At 43.0% G+C, this 19,474-nt stretch overlaps 1 protein-coding gene across 1 annotated transcript in view; it reads right to left on the bottom strand.

Annotated features, from left to right (window-relative positions):
• The window catches only part of LOC100136790 (sodium channel, voltage-gated, type IV, alpha, a), a gene marked incomplete at both ends in the record, with an annotated part of 43,715 nt that extends 26,563 nt beyond the window's left edge, over positions 1-17,152 (bottom strand). Inside the window, 15 exon segments of the mRNA NM_001124732.1 lie at positions 774-1,130; positions 3,152-3,325; positions 3,516-3,754; positions 4,175-4,295; positions 4,993-5,217; positions 5,487-5,699; positions 5,921-6,062; positions 6,246-6,309; positions 7,933-8,229; positions 8,620-8,711; positions 10,351-10,479; positions 10,679-10,768; positions 16,270-16,388; positions 16,685-16,822; positions 17,031-17,152. Coding sequence (NP_001118204.1) covers positions 774-1,130; positions 3,152-3,325; positions 3,516-3,754; positions 4,175-4,295; positions 4,993-5,217; positions 5,487-5,699; positions 5,921-6,062; positions 6,246-6,309; positions 7,933-8,229; positions 8,620-8,711; positions 10,351-10,479; positions 10,679-10,768; positions 16,270-16,388; positions 16,685-16,822; positions 17,031-17,152 — 2,522 coding nt within the window.
• Positions 17,153-19,474: the final 2,322 nt, after the last annotated feature.

Here is a 19,474-nt window from a genome sequence, read left to right as displayed (position 1 = left end):
TGTTATTATTGTCCCCCATGCTCTTGAACCAGGGTAGTGAAATGATAATTTACCAAATTATTTTCTGGTTAATATTGTCAAAAGTTTTCTAAAACGTTTTCCAGAGGTCAGTCAGACAGTGACTGTGTAACTTTACCTCTCAATAGTATCTAACAGTGGTATTGGACTGACCTCAAACGCCTGTTACATCATCAGTAGACTTAAGGCTGCCCCCTCCATGATTCCTGTAAGCCCTCTGCTATTTTCTCTATGCCACCTGCCCCAGTGGATCCCCAAACACCCCAAGGTCAGAACTGCTGGCGAATATCATGGAGCTAATAATAGCCCCTCCATTGAGTGAATGGTGTGTATCCTATTCGATGCCCCTGTTAGTCTATGGGATTCTCCCGGGAGTTCAGACAGAAAGCCCTGTTTGTCTTTGGCACATAGTTTGTTGTCAGGCTTTCGCTACCTCAACTGACATAGCTATTTCCTCTCTTCGTCCTATGAATAACCAAAGAGGAAACACAACCAGTTTCGTTTACAGTGAAGTACCGCCTAGTATCCATCAAAAGAATGGAACTGGCATAATCGACTCAACATCTCACAGCAACATAAGCGCTGCATCTGTGGTATGTGCACTGTACGCATGGAGCGCTCCACCGAACACACTCCCTGATCTCTCATTGCATGTATATTACACCTTTTGAGAAATCCATGAATGAACTAAACACCAAAATAGTTCAATGCCCACCCTCCAGTGCCCACATCCCATGGTTCAATGCATCACTCACCACTAGGTTACCGATGACCATGACCATCATGAAGACAATGAGACACATGCCCTGTCCGGCCACCTCCATGCATTCCCACATGGTCTCGATCCACTCTCCGCACAGCACCCGGAAGATGATGAGAAAAGCGTGAAAGAAGTCATGCATGTGCCAGCGGGGCAGCTCGCAGTCCAAGGAGATCTTGCAGACACACTCTTTGTAGCTCTTGCCGAAGAGCTGCATGCCCACCACGGCGAAGATGAAGACGATGATGGCCAGAACCAGGGTGAGGTTACCCAGTGCGCCCACTGAATTACCGATGATCTTGATTAGCATGTTGAGTGTGGGCCAGGATTTGGCCAGCTTGAAAACACGCATCTGCCCCCAAAACAATCAGAGACATTATTAGGTTACATCGGGCTGGTTTCCCAGAAACTTGATTTTCCATTGAGCTGTGTCCAGAAAACTGGCCAATAATTAGGTTTGTAGAGTTAGTATCACTGCCTAATGTGATGTTAATCTTGCATAGGGTTGCAAAGGGAGGGCATATTACGAGTCACTTTTAAAGTTTACCAGTAAACGACCAACGTTTTTTGTAACTTTCTAGTTTTTTAAAAGTTTTTTTTTAATCACATGACATCTAGTGATCTTTTTGGGTACTTCAGATTATCACAGATGTCTGGAATTATCTATGGCCCTCTGTGTGGCTTTATCACATGTAAACTATTTACTGAACAAAAATATAAACGCAACATGTAGTGCTGGTCCCATGTTTCATAAGATGATATAAAAGGTCCCAGAAATGTTCCATAAGAACAGATTTTGTGCACAAACTTGTTTACATTCCTTTTAGAGAGTGTTACTCCTTTGCCAAGATAATCCATCCACCTGGCAGGTGTGGCATATCAAGAAGCTGATTAAACAGCATAATCATTACACAGGTGCACCTTGTGCTGAGGACAATAAAAAGCCACTCTAAAATGTGCAGTTTTGTCACACAACACAACGTCACAGATGTCTCAAGTTTTGACGGAGCATGCATTTGGCATGCTGACTGCAGGAAAGTCCGCCAGAGCTGTTGCCAGAGAATTTCTCTACCATAAACCACCTCTGATGTCGTTTTAGAGAATTTGTCAGTACGTCCAACCAGCCTCACAACCGCAGACCACGTGTAACCATGCCAGCCCAGGAGCTCAACATCCTTCATTCTTCCTCTGTGAGATAGTCTGAGACCAGCTACCTGGAGAGCTGATTAAACTGAGAAGTATTTCTGTCTGTATGTAATAAAGCCCTTTTATGGGTAAAACCTCATTCTGATTGGCTGGCCTGGCTCCCCAGTGGGTAGGCCTATGGCCTTCCAGGCCCACCCATGGCTGCGCCCCTGCCCAGTCAATGTGAAATCCATAGATTAGGGCCTAATTTATTTATTTAAATTGAATGATTTCCTTATATGAACTGTAATTCAGTAAAATCATTGAAATTGTTGCATGTTGCATTTATATATAGATTTTTTTTTTACAGAAGATTTAAAACATGCAATATACCTGCAATGAAGCCTTTCAACAACTACATCACATTAGTAATCTAACAGACTCACATCCAGAGCGACACACAGAAGCAACCAGGGTCAACTCCCTGCTCAAAGTGCACGTCGACAGATCTCCCAAAAGGTCAAAAACGGGCACCCGAACCAGCGATCCATCAGCAACCAGCCCAAGCTTCCAACCGCCAAGGTCACCAGCCCGTTTATATATTTTTTTGTATATATAAAATAATAAATAAGATGCTTTTTAAAATAAAAAAATTGTAACGACAAAGCTGCAAAACATTATCCTAAATATAAACCATCAACTTAGTGAATGCAATTGGTGTTTGATATGAGGGTGTCAATATGTTTACAAAAGATTTTCACACCTATTTATTTGACTATGTCCAATACATAGTGTTTTACTACGTCTTCATTGTAAATGTTGTAGCGTCAAACTGATGGCAGTTGTGAAAAAAAAGGTCAATAGTTGGAAGAGTTGCAGAGTTGACTAAAAATAATGCCATTGTTAATTAATTCTTTCATTAATTAGACTCTTTTCTATTCAACCATTTGGTCTATCCACTAGATATTCATGGACAGTATGGACACAGATATACAAAATGAGTCATATGAATACATAATATACATGCTATTCAAGTATAAATGACCCAAGTTACCACAGATTGCCATAGATGACCTGCTAATTACCCAAATTACAGAAGATTCCCGTAACTTTGGTAAATTACCCAGCAGTTTGCAACCCTACTCTTGCAACTATTTTATGAAAATGCTTTGATCTATCGGGATCCATTCTCACTGCACAGTTACACTGAGAGAGTATGTTCTAAACTTTGGGTGGAGTTACTCTCACCAGACGGAAGGAACGTAGCACGGATAGACCTTCGACGTTGGCCAGCCCCAGCTCCACCAGGCTCATTGTCACAATGATGCTGTCGAAGATGTTCCACCCGACCTGGAAGTAGTAGTACGGATCCATGGCGATGAGCTTCAGCACCATCTCTGCTGTGAAGATTCCTGTGAAGACCTGTACAAGAGATGAGAGAGGGGAGCCTCGTGACTTATATTGAAAACTGTGCCATGTGTAGATATGCAGATTTTGCACCGTGAACCTGCATTTTTAACACAATCATTTTGAGCGAGAGATTTCTAAGGTATCCCTGTCATGGCTTCAGAAGAGGTGAAGTGGAAGAGCATCATTAAGGAAGGTGACTCACCAAGTTCCCCACACTCAGGACTTCTTCAAACTCTGGCGTCATGGGGTAGTGCTCCATGGCCATGAACATGGTGTTGAGTACAATGCAGATGGTGATACCCAAGTCCACGAATGGGTCCATCACTATGAAGTACATCCACTTCTTGAAAGTCACCCAGGGCACACAGCAGTTCCATTTCAGGAAGATGTCTGAACACTTGTACCAGCAAGGCGGACAAGGTCTCAGTTCCTCCTCCAAATCTGTTTGGAATGAGGGTAAAGGAGGAGGGTGTTAGTTATTTTGTACACAACCCTTCACGATAAGGATTTTCTTAATGGGTTCATGATTTGTTTTCAACCTTTATTTATTGTTTGCAGCACCTAAAGTTCAAGTCTATGTAGGTCTTGAAAGGTATTACTTATCTTGAACACCCAAAGTTAAAACGTGTAAGGCCTGACACAATACGCCATCAGTGCATTAGATGGGAAACTTTGATGCTGAAACTCTGCATAACTCATAAAATAATATAAAAGAAGCCCTTGCTCTAACACAGTGGCCAATTGGAACACGGGTATTGGTGGATATCACAGTCCTATACATCACATTCCAGTCCCACACAAGGATTCCTTAGGACATTTCATTTCTCGTATACAGATCCATTGGGATTTGTGACAGTTTACCGTCCATGTCATCTTGGCTGTAGACACTGGATGAACTGGGTGTCTTCTTCTGCAGGCCTACTACTTCCAGCTGGTCCTTACTCCCCTTGGGTCCACTGGCCCTCTTCAACACAACAGCAGACTGTAGAACAAAGAGAAACAAAACATACTTATCAATCAGGCGCATAGCAACACACTTAAAAAAATATATCTGTGTTTTACCCCCTTTTTTGTCCCCAATTTCGACCTTGTCTCATCGCTGTAACTCCTCAACGGGATTGGGAGGCGAAGGTCGCGTCATGCGTCCTCCGAAACATGACACGCCAAACCACGCTTCTTAACACTCGCCCGCTTAATCCGGAAGCCGGCCGCACAAATGTGTCGGAGGACCTGGCGACCGAGGTCAGCTTGCAGGCACCCGGGCCGCCCCAAGGAGTCGTTAGAGCGCAATGAGCCAAGAAAGCCCCCCCGGCCAAACCCTCCCCTAACCCGGATGACGCTGGGCCAATTGTGTGCCGCCCTATGGGACTCCCGATCACGGCCGGTTGTGATACAGCCCGGGATCGAACACGATACAGTGCCTTAGACACTGCTGTGCCACTCGGGAGGCCAGCAACTCGCTTTTTCAGAGCCAAACCGAGCCTCACCAAACCAAACTGTACTGAGTTGGTTACGCATTCATTGATTATGCATTCATCATTGTTCCTGAAACCGCCCTGAAAAGGAAAATGTGAATAAACAATATGCGAGCCAGCGCAGTTTGGTTCAGGTCGGCACATTAGTGTGAAAAAGGTCATAACATCGAGAGCACAGCAACCCATCTCAGCCATGCAGCTCACCTCCTGGTCTGTCAGGACCTTGTTGGCGTTGGCACTGATCATGAGGCCTCCATTGGAGTCCTTTATAGCCTCGCTATAAAGGCTGGAGGACGTACACGCCTCATCATCAGCAACCTCTTCATCTGCCTTTTCACCTTTCTCTTTCTTAGATGTTCTACCGGACAGTGACGTCTGACTGCCAGCAATTTCAGCGTGTTCATGGTGTTCATGATGCCTGTCATGTCTCTGTCAGTCAAATAACCAGAATCAAACAAACCAAGGACGAGAACGACCAACATGAGCAATAATCTGCAAATTAACACTTAGTATGATTACTAGGTATTTTTTGAATTCATCAAGCTCGTCAGACATTTGAATTGACTAACGAAATTGTTCTCTATCAACCATCATCTGATCAAAGAGTGCAATTTATTGTTTGTTGATTGGATTTATATATAGGGCCTTTTCTTCCCAGATGCTCGAAGCACTTTACATACATAGTAAGTTGATCACACCTCTTTGACCTCTGCTTCTCTCCTTTCCTTCAGCTGCACCATGATCATGGCATACTCCTCCTCCTTCTCCTTGGCCTCGGCCATGGTGGCCTCGTTCTGCTCGGCATACGCCATGGCCACCACAGCCAGGATCAGGTTGATCAGGTAGAACGAGCCCAGGAAGATCACCACCACAAAGAAAATCATATAGGTTTTCCCTGCTGAGCGAAGAGTCTATGGGTAAGGGGGGGGGGGGGGGGGGGGGGGACAGTTAACTCACCAGGAAACCGAGTGAGTACTCTTTCTGTATCAATATCTCTGATGACAGACAAGATTGCAATCTCTCAAATTCAATCCTGGTCTACCGGCTGATGTTACAGATGTAAATTTCAAGAAATGTCAGGAGCAGATACAGCTCTATGTCGTTGTCATCGAAGCACATGACGTATACGCACCAGCTGGAATAGATTTTCCCAGAAGTCCTGTGTCATGAGCCGAAATAGGGCAAGGTAGGCCCATCCAAAACTGTCGTAGCTTGTGTATCCATAGTTGGGATTCCCTCCGGCCTTCATACACGTGTATCCTTCAGGGCAATTTCTGTCAAAATGCCAATGAAGTGGCACAACAAATTGAATGCGACTTATGATCTTCAGCATTCAAAGATATGTTATATTTGAACTATGTTGAAATAATTTGCACCATATATTGCATTATCAACAGAGACAAGGCAAGACTATAAAGCTACCCATGTGCTCAACTCTGATATCCCAAAAAACCTACCCAGCATCAGAAGCGTTTCCACAGAGAAGAGGGTCTAACATTCCAGGAAGGAAGTAATGGTTCACTGGGGTAAAACAGAGAAGGGACCTCCATTAGAAAGTGCACCAAGTTGATATACAGTGCATTCGGAAAGTATTCAGCCTCTTTGACTTTTTCCACATTTTGTTAATTAACTTACAGCCTTATTCTAAAATTGATTAAATTGTTTTTTTTCCTCATCAATCTACACACAATATCCCATAATGATGAAGCAAAAACAGGTTTTTAGATTTTTTTGCTTATTTATAAAAATGTAAAAAATATATCACATTTACATAAGTATTCAGACCCTTTACTTTGTTGAAGGCCCTTTAGCAGCAATCACAGCCCTGAGTCTACTTGGGTATGATGCTACAAGCTTGGCACACCTGTATTTGGGGAGTTTCTCCCATTCTTCTCTGCAGATCCTCTCAAGCTCTGTCAGGTTGGATGGGCAGCGTTAATGCACAGCTATTTTCAGGTCTCTCCAGAGATGTTCGATCGGGTTCAAGTCCGGGCTCTGGCTGGGCCACTCAAGGACATTCAGAGACTGGTCCCAAAGCCACTCCTGCGTTGTCTTGGCTGTGTGCTTAGGGTCGTTGTTCTGTTGGAAGGTGAACCTTCGCTCCAGTCTGAGGTTCTGAGCACTCTGGAGCAGGTTTTCATCAAGGATCTCTCTGTACTTTGCTCAGTTCATCTCTGCCTCGATTCTGACTAATCTCCCAGTCCCTGCCGCTGAAAAACACCCCCAAAGTATGATGTTGCCACCACCATGCTTCACCGTAGGGATGGTGCCAAGTTTACTCCAGACATGATGCTTGGCATTCAGGCCAAAGAGTTGAATCTTGGTTTCATCAGACCAGAGAATCTTGTTTCTCATGGTCTGACAGTCTTTAGGTGCCCTTTGGCAAACTCCAAGCGGGCTGTCATGTGTCTTCTACTGAGGAGTGGCTTCCGTCTGGCTACTCTAGCATAAAGGCCTGATTGGTGGAGTGCTGCAGAGATGGTTGTCCTTCTTAAAGTTTCTCCCATCTCCACATAGGAACTCTGGAGCTCTGTCAGAGTGATCATCGGGTTCTTGATCACCTCCCTGACCAAAGCTCTTCTCCCCCAATTGCTCAGTTTGGCCGGGCGGCCAGCTCTAGCAAGAGTCTTGGTGATTCCAAACATCTTCCATTTAAGAATGATGGAGGCCACTGTGTTCTTGGGGACCTTGAATACAGCATAAAGATTTTGGTACCCTTCCCCAGATCTGTGCCTCGGCACAATCCTGTCTCGGAGCTCTACACACAATTCCTTCGACCTCATGGCTTGGTTTTTGCTCTGACATGCACTGTCAACTGTGGGACATTATATAGACAGGTGTATGACTTTCCAAAACATGTAATCATGTAATCAAATCATCAGAGCAGCTCACAGATCACTGGACCTGTACATAGCCCATCTGTAAGTAGCACATCCAATTACCTCATCCCCATACTGTATTTCTTATTCAAATGTGTATACTACTTATAGAAATATATATACTTATACAGATTTACATACTTATTTAAAACTATCATTCAGTAAGTGCCATGATAAATTCCCAATTAATATAATGTAATGGTTCATTAGGCCACTATCAACTCCCCTTCCACACATCAATGTGCCATCAAAAACCTGTCAATACCTTTATCGTCGATGTATGCCTTGAAGTCCCACGTACTGTTGCTGCTGTTTGTGCCATTGTAGTCCATGACGTCATTAAAACCACTGGTGTCGTTGAAGGCCATAGTGATGTTGTCCATGTTGGTAGAGTTTATACGCCATTCCACAGGGGGCCAGTAAACACACTTCTGCTTCAGGTTTCCCATGAACAGTTGAAGGCCGACCAGAGCGAACACAGCCAGGCAGAACACTGTTAGGATCATCACATCGGCCAGCTTCTTCACTGACTGGATCAAAGCGCCCACAATGGTTTTCAGACCTTAAAATAACCCCAAAAAACATTCAAATAATCTGTGATCTGAAAACTATTTGTCGAAGAATGAATAACATATCGTTGAGAATATTTGATTGTGCTTGATATCCTTGTTCTCTGTATGGTGTCATTAATAACCCATTTTTTATTGTGTAGCTTGAAGAGCATTGTGCTTATAATATAATAATAACAGATGCAATTTAGCAGATGCCTTTTTTCAAGGTGACTTACAGTACAAAACAGTGCGGGAATACAACCCAAAACAACCCTAGGGTTGCTAGCACCACACACTTACCAACTGAGCTACACAGGACCCAAAGCAGGTGTTCAAAAGCAGGTGGTGCAGTAAACAAACACACCCCAGTGGGATTTTGGACCTTCTTATGTGACACGTACCGGGAATTACAGTGATTGTTTTAAGGGCTCGGAGCACACGGAACGTCCTGAGGGCAGACACATTGCCCAGGTCAACGAACTCTGTGAGGTACCTGCCGAGCACAAAACATGACAACACAACCAGCACATTAGAATAGAGGAGTTGACAGTTGATGTGTCAGTTGAACAAAAAAATCTGTTCAGATTCATGGACTTTAAATGTACATTGAATTCAATACCATTGGCTCAGTTGTTATTCTAACATAGAGGATCAGAGGGTTGCTATGGTAAAAGATATGGTTTAGCGGAGGATATGTTTAGCTCGGGGTAACTGTCCACTTCTAGAGCCAAATGGCAGTGTTATCTGTAAACTGACTGCAGAAGGCAGGCGTGCGACTAGACCAGTAAGACACCACATGGAGATTTAGTTATGAAGTGGCATACGTCATGATGTGGCTGGGACTCACCAGCAAAAGTTTCAATGTTTGAAGAAGGATGACACTTACAAAAATACATTTGAAAGAAACTAGATCACATTGGGCTCCAGAGAAACAAGCTCTGTTTCAGATTTTGATAGCAGGATCCTTAACCCACTTCTATGTACGGTAACTCAAATATTTGTAATCTTATATTTACATGATTGAAACTAGCTGGATGAACTGTATGGTGTTACTTTTCATCGGGGCTCCAAGGCCATATATAGTACAGTCACAGTGCAGCATTTTGGACCGCCACAGAACTTCAGCCATTTGGTACTGGGACAAACAAAGCCCGGGAAGGAGGTGAGCACCTATAAATAGACCCAGAGTGTGGTGTGTGACCGTCCTTTGCAAGTGGACAAATATTTTCATTCATTTGGGGCTCCATGATAAAGCGAGGCAAGTGGTGTAGAAGGGCATTATGGAGAGAGAAAGGGATGGAGAGATATATTTTATATTTATATTTGAGTCATTTTGCAGACGGTCTTATCCAGAGCGATTTACAATTAGAACTCCTTAGCCAAACAAAATGAAAACTTAGCTGCTTCAAAGAAAAGGAAATACATGCAAGCTTTTTACTGTTTACAAAAGACTAGTCGATCTGAGTCACAGAGTTCACACTTTTAGCAAACTTCTGAGCCTGGACGAGACACGGGGCAGGGAACATGTCCACAATAATGACAGGGAAGTGTCTTGGTGGCAGAGAGTTCCATTTCAGTCCAGTCAATTCAGGAAATGGATTGACATTCCCGTCATGAATTAAACGTTTCCCAATATTTCAACTTTGGTGAATAATGAATTTCACCTCACATTCTGAATTGACTGAGTTGAAATAGGACTCGACCTAAGGTGAGTGCACAAGTGTGAGGATCGGAGGCAGGGGGGGACTAGCCCTTTCTAGGTGGTTTTGAGCAAATAAAGTTGTATTCTAGGTGGTTTTGACCAGGTCGTGGACGTGGAAGTCATCATCGTCGTATTTGATGTGGTAGACAGAGGGTTTAGAGAGGGAGTGAATGGGGAGAGAGAAAGAGTACATGGGGTGGCTGGGGCCTGGGGGGAGGAGAGATAAGGAAGCAGACAAGGCCAGGGTCAAACTCATTAAGCCATTGGAGATGTCCTTTGACCTTCCTGACCTTTGACCTTACTCCTTCACTCCTTCACTCATGCACACAGACACACAAAGAAACACAAATACACACACACTCTAACACCTGCCCCCGTGTCTAATGGTACTGCGCTGACGACTGACGGCAATGACTCTCCGAATACTCACGCCATGCTGATCACCATAAAATCCAGCCAGTTCCATGGATCTCGAAGGAATGTGAAATCTCCAACACAGAAGCCTCTGGACAACACTTTAATTGTTGCCTCAAAGGTATAGATACCAGTGAAAACATATCTGTAATACGAAAAAAAAAAAGGGGAAGAGAGCTTTATAAAATAGCTTTTGGTGAAACTTTGTAGTGGTCAAAATGACTCTCAATAATGTTATGACCAACCTTTTAAATAAATACAAAAAAATCACAAATATTTATATGAACATTTACATGCCCCCACCCCAAAACATGAATACTCTCCTACGTGGGTTTGAAACTTACTCAACAGTTTTACTCCATGCCGGAGGGTCACTCATCGTCATGAACACACAGTTGGACATGATTGTTAACATGATGAACATGCTAAATAATGTACCCATATTAAGGAAATAACATGGCATTATAATGGTATTCAAATCTAATTCTATGGAATAATTTAATTAGTACATTTTTTAATAACAAATTTTTATTTATTTACATCTTTGATTCATATGAATATAGTAATCAGTAGTCGCTAATGGGTGACATACTGGATTGTAAAAAAATGTAATATTACTAAAATCACATTATACTAAAATCACATTATTATCCCGAAATTGAAAGCATCTCGAGCTCCTGTTCACCGGGCCGGTAGTTTCTGATGCTAAAACTCATTCTAATTAGAACAATTAGGTGTGTTGCAACTGTTGCCAAATAATGACATTAACATATATTGCTAAGGACGTGTGAGTAGGGTGACTTGCCTAGGTCTCAAACCCGAGCCACCAGCGCCAATGACGAACACCCTAACCACTGTCCCAAGAAGGGATATCTCTAAGGCATGTGCTTATTGGGCCAGTATAGTTAGGCCCTGTCCAGAACAAACCCTAACCCCTCCTCCCTACGTAGATCTGAAAGAACTTAATATGCATAAATAATAAGGTGAATCCACTTTGAAGTAAATCTCATCTCTGTTAAAAGTACACCCAAGACAAACTTTCATTGATCCTAGTGATTCCAGAGTATCCTTAAAACAGGTCAATATGCCCCACCAACATCAGACAGCTATGCAGAAAACCCTTACATTTTGAAATAAGTCAATCAAATCAATAATGAGAGAATAGTCAAATTAACTGATAACTGACACAGACATGATGGTGTAACAGGAATATCTGAATGCCGTGAACCATGAGGTTGTGAGTTCAAATTCCAGGTGTTGAATAATAATGACTGTATACACTGAGTGTACAAAACATTATGGACACCTACTCTTTCCATGACATAGTCTGTCCAGGTGAAAGCTATGATCACTTATTGATGTCACTAGTTAAATCCCCTTCAATCAGTGTAGATTAAGCGGAGGAGACAGGTTAAAGGAGTTTTAAGCCTTGACAATTGTGACATGGATTGTGTATGTGTGCCATTCAGACAGTGAATGGGCAAGACAAAATATTTAAGTGACTTTGAACAGGATATGGTAGTAGGTGCCAGGCACACCAGCTTGTGTCAAGAACTGCAACGCTGCTGGGTTTTTCACACTCAACAGTTTCCTGTGTGTATCATGAATGGTCCAGCACCCAACATACATCCAGCCAACTTGACACTGGGACAACTGTGGGAAGCATTGGAGTCAACATGGGCCAGCATCGATGTTGAATGCTTTGGGCACCCTGTAGAGCCTATGAATTGAGGCTGTTCTGAGGGCAAAGGGGCATTCCCATGAAATGTGTCTAGAACATTAATATTGTATATACCATGGCATTGTTCAATACTCCTTTCTGGTTGGCTTGAAGGACATTCTAGAGCATTTATTATTTCCCTATAACGCACTGTATATTTGCACGGTAGAATTCAATGGCTATAGTTCATTCTTACATGTTCTATGTTTGAGCTGCTTTTGAAAGCAAAAGTCGAACTGGAAACTGTATTGGTATTGTTGAATTAGATTTTCATAATAATAAGCTAGAACTGATTGTTTGGTTAGCTAAACTAACAAGTCGGTTCGGTTACCAAGCAACAATTGCAGCTATCTAGTTGACTTGCTAGCTACTTCAGTGAATGTTGAACACATTTCTAGTGGCAAATCTGTTCAAATATAGCCAGGGTATAAAAGGGATAATCAACTCGGGGCTCAATGCATTGTCTAGAAAATAATGTAACTCCGTGGAGTATGTTTTGTGGGACATTGATGAAAAATTCTCCCAACCCTCAGAAAACTGGACACTCAAACACTATGGGAACATTAAGGGTAACATTTCAAAAACGGTCTTTCTCCCTAGTATTGTAAACTGGGATGTAAATAAAAAATATCTATGATAAGTACAAAGCCATCCCCCTTCCCCACTTCAGCCAATTAGATCACGTCTCTCTGTTCCTACTCCCTGACCTACAAGCAGCAACTCAAGAGGGAGATACCAACACAGAGAATAGTGGGGCGCTGGACAGCGGAGGCAGACTCAATGCTGCAGGACTGTTTTGAGAATGCTGATTAGAATATATTCAAAGATTCATCCACTCAGGACTCATCCACTGACATTGAGGAATATACACTGCCTACTCAGTCAAGGGTTTTTCTTTATTTTTACTATTTTCTACATTGTAGAATAATAGTGAAGACATCAAAACTATTAAATAACACATATGGAATCATGTAGTAACCAAAAAAGTGTTAAACAAATCAAAATATATTTTATATTTGAGATTCTTCAAATAGCCACCCTTTGCCTTGATGACAACTTTGCACACTCTTGACATTCTCTCAACCAGCTTTATGAGATAGTCACCTGTAACGCATTTCAATTAACAGATGTGCCTTCTTAAAAGTTCATTTGAGGAATGTCTTTCCTTCTTAATGTGTTCGAGCAATCAGCTGTGTTGTGACAAAGTAGGGAGGTATACAGAAGATAGCCCTATTTGGTAAAAGTTCATATTAAGGCAAGAAAAGCTCAAATAAACAAAGAGAAATTACAGTCCATCATTGCTTTAAGACATGAAGGTCACTCAATCCAGAAAATGTAAAGAACTTTGAACGTTTCTTCAAGTGCAGTCGCAAAAACCATCAAGCACTATGATGAAACTGGCTCTCATGAAGACCGCCACAGGAATGGAAGACCCAGAGTTCCCTCTGGCGAAGATGATAAGTTCATTAGAGTTACCAGCCTCAGAAATTGCAGCCCAAATAAATGCTTCACAGAGTTCAAGTAACAGAAACATCTCAACGTCAACTGTTCAAAGGAGACTGCGTGAATCAGGCATTCATGGTCAAATTGCTGCAAAGAAACCACTACTAAATGACACCAATAAGAAGAAGAGACTTGCTTGGGCCTAGAAACACGAGCAATGGACATTAGACCAGTGGAAATCTGTCCTTTCGTCTGGGGTCAAAATCTGAGATTCTTTGTTCCAACTTCTGTGTCTTTGTGAGATGTGGTGTGGGTTTATGAATGATCTCCGCATATATATATTTCCCACCGTAAAGCATAGAGGAGGAGGTGTGATGGTGTGGGGGTGCTTTGCTCGTGACACTGTCTGTGATTTATTTAGAATTCAAGGCACACTTAACCAGCATGACTACCACAGCATTCTGCAGCGATATGCCATCCCATCTGGTTTGGGCTTAGTGGGACTATCATTTGTTTTTCAACAGGACAATGACCCAACACACCTCCAGGCTGTGTAAGGGCTATTTTATCAAGAAGGAGAGTGATGGAGTGCTGCATCAGATGTGCTGCAGGAGTGCTGCATCCTCAATCCCCCGCCCTCAGAGTGAAGGAAAAGCAGCCAAAAAGTGCTCAGCATATGTGGGAACTCCTTCAAGACTGTTGGAAAAGCATTCCAGGTGAAGCTGGTTAAGAGAATGCCAAGAGTGTGCAAAGCTGTCATCAAGGCAAAGGGTGGCTATTTGAAGAATCTCAAATAGTTTTGATGTCGTCAGTATTATTCTACAATGTACAAAATAGTAAAAAAAATAAAGAAAAACCTTTGAAAGAGTAGGTGTTCTAAAACTTTTGACCGGTAGTGTACATTGTCAGTCACAGGCTTCATTTGGAAATGTGTTGATGATGTTGTACCCACAGTAACAATCCGGACATACCCAAACCAAAAACCCTGGATGAACAGAGATATCTGTACCATGCTGAGTGTCCGTACTGCAGAATTCAATGTCAGCAGAACAAACCCAGATGACTTGGTGGCTTGCGACACGTACAAGGCAAGAAGATAAGAGCTCCGCAAATCCATTAGGGAAGCAAATAGACAATACAGAATCAAAATGGAATTGATGCTTGACAACTCAGAATCGTGAAACATGTGACAAGGACTGACTATCACGGACTACAAAGGCAAATCCAGCAGTGTGGTGCCCACCGAAGCCTTTCTCCCAGCTGACATTAACACATTCTATGCTTGCTTTGAGACAGACAATACCGATCCATCCAGGAAGAGTCTAGCTGCTCCAGACGACCAGGTGCTTTTGCTCTCCGAGGCTGACGTGAGGAAAACTCTCAAAAGAGTGAATATACTGGCCCAGATGGCATTCCTGGGAGTGTGTGCTGACCAGTTGGCGGGTGTCTTCTCTGACATCTTTAATCTGTCCATGTCCCAGGCTGTAGTTCCCACCTGCTTCAAAGAGAATTCCATCGTCCCAGTGCCCAAGAAAAACAAGATAAAATGCCCAACTGACCATAGCCCCATCACGCTTAACCCGGTCGTCATGAAGTGCTTCGAGAGGCTGGTCATGGACCGCATCAAGGCCAGCATGCTAGGCACAGTGGACCCACTCCAATTTGCCTACCGTTCTAACAGATCGACAGAAGATGCCATTTCCATTGCTATTCACACGGCCTTAACACATCTGAACAAAAGGAACACCTATGCGAGGATGCTGTTCATTGACTACAGTTCAGCATTCAACACTGTTGTTCCCTCCAAACTTAACACCAACCTCAAAACTCTGCGTCTGGATACCACTCTCTGCACTGGATGCTGGACTTCCTGACGGGCAGACCACAGACTGTGAGGATTGGCAACAACACCTCCTGCACACTGACTCTTAACACAGGGGCCCCCCAGGGGTGTGTCTTCAGCCCTCTGCTGTTCACACACGACTGTGTGGCTTTGTACGACACCAACTCCATCATCAAGGTTGTAAGCCTGAACCAACAATGACAAGTCAGCATATAGGGAGGAGGTAAGTGAACTGGCATTGCGGTGCCAGGACAACAACCGCTCCCTCAAAGTCAGCAAAACAAAAGAGTTGATTATTGACTTCAGGAAGCAGAGGATTGAACATGTCCGATCCACATCAACAGGACTGCAGTAGAGAGACTCAGCAGTTTTCAGTTCCTCAGTGTTCACATCACCAAAGACATGACATGGACCAACAACCCCACCACTCTTGTCAAGAGGGCGCAACAGTCTCTCTACTTCCTAAGGTGGCTGAAGAAATTCACAATGCCACCCGGGTCCTCTTCATATACTACTGCTACACCATCGAGAGCATCCTGACTAGTTGCATCACGGCCTGATACAGGAATTGCTCCATCCATGACTGCAAGGCCCTCCAGTGAGTAGTGAAGAGGCCAGCAGCATCATCAAGGACCCCACACACCCCAGCCTCGAGCTGTTCACTCCCTTACTGTTGGGCACATGGTATCGGATCATGAGGTCTGATAACAACAGGCTCAGAGACAGTTTCTATCTACAGAACATCAGACTGCTGAACACTGCTGAACTGGACTAACCACCTGCTCTGACTCTCCACACCTTTGCACACATGCACACATGCACACACGCACACACACCGTAGCACATTTCCTGGACTCTGAACATTCAGCAGGATCCTGATATATTTATGTATAATGTAGATCAGTGAGATATTTTTATTGAAAGGATATGAATGTATAAGAATTTTGATGGATCCTCTCCTGAGAATACTGAAGGGTGTTAGAATATAGCAGGCAGGCTCAGCATTGAACCTGAAGATTGTATTCCCTTTGGTGATGACGATAAAGGTCTGAAAAACAAGAAGTAAAGATCAGTGAAGAAATATTTGAAGTCCAATATTATCTGTACTTTAATTGAATGTATTGATGTTTGTCTCAAGGATATTAGCAAAATAGAGTGTGTAGTAATTGTTGTAAATCAGAGGGCATTTACCCTCTGAATAATAACAATATAGTAATATTACTTGGAATGTGTAAATCCACCTCTGATTTGAGCTTAGTGTAAAGGAAATGACTTTGTGATGATGTCTGGTTATGTGGACACTCAGCCCTCAGGCCACTAAGGGACATGGGCTGCAGTGCTCACTTTGTGTGATTTGTAGAAAGGATCCAGTTCCTCCAGAGGCGTGTTGAACAGCTCAGGTGGCGGGTCTCCGTAGATGAATGGCAGGGCCTTGCCGGCCTCCAGGTCGACGGCTGGCTTTGGCAGGTCCTCCTCTGCCACCTCCGGAAAGGTTTGAAAAAAACATGATTACAAACACTTTACCATTTCTTACGAGCACTGATTCTGCTATTTTGAAAGCAAGTTTAACTTGCAATGGCTTGACTGTGATATATGGACATTTGAATTACCTTACTTAAATCCACTGATTGTGAAGTCAACTCTGGAATCTGGATAAGTGTCTGCAAAATGACTGAAATGTTAAATGTACCTCAATGTTCAGGGCCTTTTTTCTCTCCTGCTCCTCTGCTTCCTCGGCCATCCGCCTCTCGATCTCCGCCAGCGACTCAAGGGTGAAGCGGCGAAACACTTCGGTGCCAGTGGGAGGGAGCAGGGCGACCATCTTGGCATTCTGCTGGGCGAGAAATGCAACCACACCGGGGTCTCTCAGCAGGTTTTTTTTATTAAATGTAACCTTTATTTAACTAGTGTGCTGTGAGTTGGAGGGATGGATCAGGAAGATGAAAAGATATTAGGCATGAAAATGGAAGTTGAAAAAATACATCTTTAAAATGCATTATTTAAAACATGTTTTGGCATATTGTTTCATTAGGGTATTTCATGGAGAGGGACAGGTACAAAGAGAAAAGACTGGGTGAGGACACTGTGCGGCAGCTTCAGCTGAAATGTGAACTCAGACATGTGGGTCCTTTTCTGTGTTTTTGAGCAGCCAAGCCTTCATCTGCACTTTTTACAACAATCCGTTGCCTTGAAACCACTTTACAGAATCCTCTTCCCTTTCGTCAACGGAAACTCCTTTACAATGACAAGACAACTTCTAAATAATATTATTTTGACCGTACCAAGGCAGTGTGGCTGGTGGCTCCACAGGCATGCATGCAAGCGGCAACCAGTCATTCAGGGCAGGACGGGCTTTGAGTCCCACATTTTTTGCCAAATGTTTTATCCCCCAAAAAATATAGACATTCTTTTGGCGGGGGAGGGGGCTTGCCTGTTTTGCATGTTATTTTGGCATTCATCCGTGTCAAATATCAGTTTGCAAACAATGTAAAAGATATATACAGTGGGGCAAAAAAGTATTTAGTCAGCCACCAATTGTGCAAGTTCTCCCAACTTAAAAAGATGAGAGAGGCCTGTAATTTTCATAATAGGTACACTTCAACTATGACAGACAAAATGAGAGAAAAAAAATCCAGAAAATCACATTGTAGGATTCTTTATGAATTTATTTGCAAATTATGGTGGAAAATAAGTATTTGGTCAATAACAAAAGTTTATCTCAATACTTTGTTATATACCCTTTGTTGGCAATGACAGAGGTCAAACGTTTTCTGTAAGTCTTCACAAGGTTTTCACACACTGTTGCTGGTATTTTGGCCCATTCCTCCATGCAGATCTCCTCTAGAGCAGTGATGGTTTGGGGCTGTTGCTGGGCAACTTTCAACTCCCTCCAAAGATTTTCTATGGGGTTGAGATCTGGAGACTGGCTAGGCCACTACAGGACCTTGAAAAGCTTCTTATGAAGCCACTCCTTCGTTGCCCGGGCAGTGTGTTTGGGATCATTGTCATGCTGAAAGACCCAGCCACGTTTAATCTTCAATGCCCTTGCTGATGGTAGGCTTTGTTACTTTGGTCCCAGCTCTCTGCAGGTCATTCACTAGATCCCCCCATGTGGTTCTGGGATTTTTGCTCACCGTTCTTGTGATCATTTTGACCACACGGGGTGAGATCTTGCGTGGAGCCCCAGATCGAGGGAGATTATCAGTGGTCTTGTATGTCTTCCATTTCCTAATAATTGCTCCCACAGTTGATTTCTTCAAACCAAGCTGCTTACCTATTGCAGATTCAGTCTTCCCAGCCTAGTGCAGGTCTACAATTTTGTTTCTGGTGTCCTTTGACAGCTCTTTGGTCTTGGCCATAGTGGAGTTTGGAGTGTGACTGTTTGAGGTTGTGGACAGGTGTCTTTTATATGATAACAAGTTCAAACAGGTGCCATTAATACATGTAATGAGTGGAGGACAGAGGAGCCTCTTAAAGAAGAAGTTACAGGTCTGTGAGAGCCAGAAATCTTGCTTGTTTGTAGGTGACCAAATACTTATTTTCCACCATAATTTGCAAATAAATTAATAAAAAATCCTACAATGTGATTTTCTGGATTTTTCCCCTCATTCTGTCTGTCATAGTTGAAGTCTACCTATGATGAAAATTACAGGCCTCTCTCATCTTTTTAAGTGGGAGAACTTGCACAATTGTTGGCTGACCAAATACTTTTTTGCCCCATTGTATATATATATATATCATTGAGTTAATAAAGCCGCATACTAACATGGTCTCTTTTTTGTTTTCTTGAGTAAGGCAGCTCCAAAATGCAGGTTTCAGCCTAGCTCAGTGCTTTCTGTGGTGGTGGGGCAAGCCAGCAGAAAACACGGAGCGTTTTTGGCTCAGTGTTCTGCCACTCATGGGGATACTACGTCACTGCCAAGTCTAAGGGTAGACCTAGAAAATTAAAGCCACTTGGGTTCTGCCATAGAGTTACTTTAGAAGTGCCAATCCAAGAAGGCTCAAAGTCATTGGCCACAGATAAAATGACGTCAAATCACATTATATGTACAGTAGCTTTGATTGGACTGATCATGTCAACATCATACTTTCATAATCTTAGCTATCACTCATCATTATGAATCAAGTTGACAA

Source organism: Oncorhynchus mykiss, chromosome 13 (genome assembly GCF_013265735.2).
Source record: "Oncorhynchus mykiss isolate Arlee chromosome 13, USDA_OmykA_1.1, whole genome shotgun sequence".
NCBI classification, from domain to species: domain Eukaryota; kingdom Metazoa; phylum Chordata; class Actinopteri; order Salmoniformes; family Salmonidae; genus Oncorhynchus; species Oncorhynchus mykiss.
The sequence above is the reverse complement of the archived record's forward strand: the minus strand, read 5'-3'. Positions and strand labels throughout refer to the sequence as shown.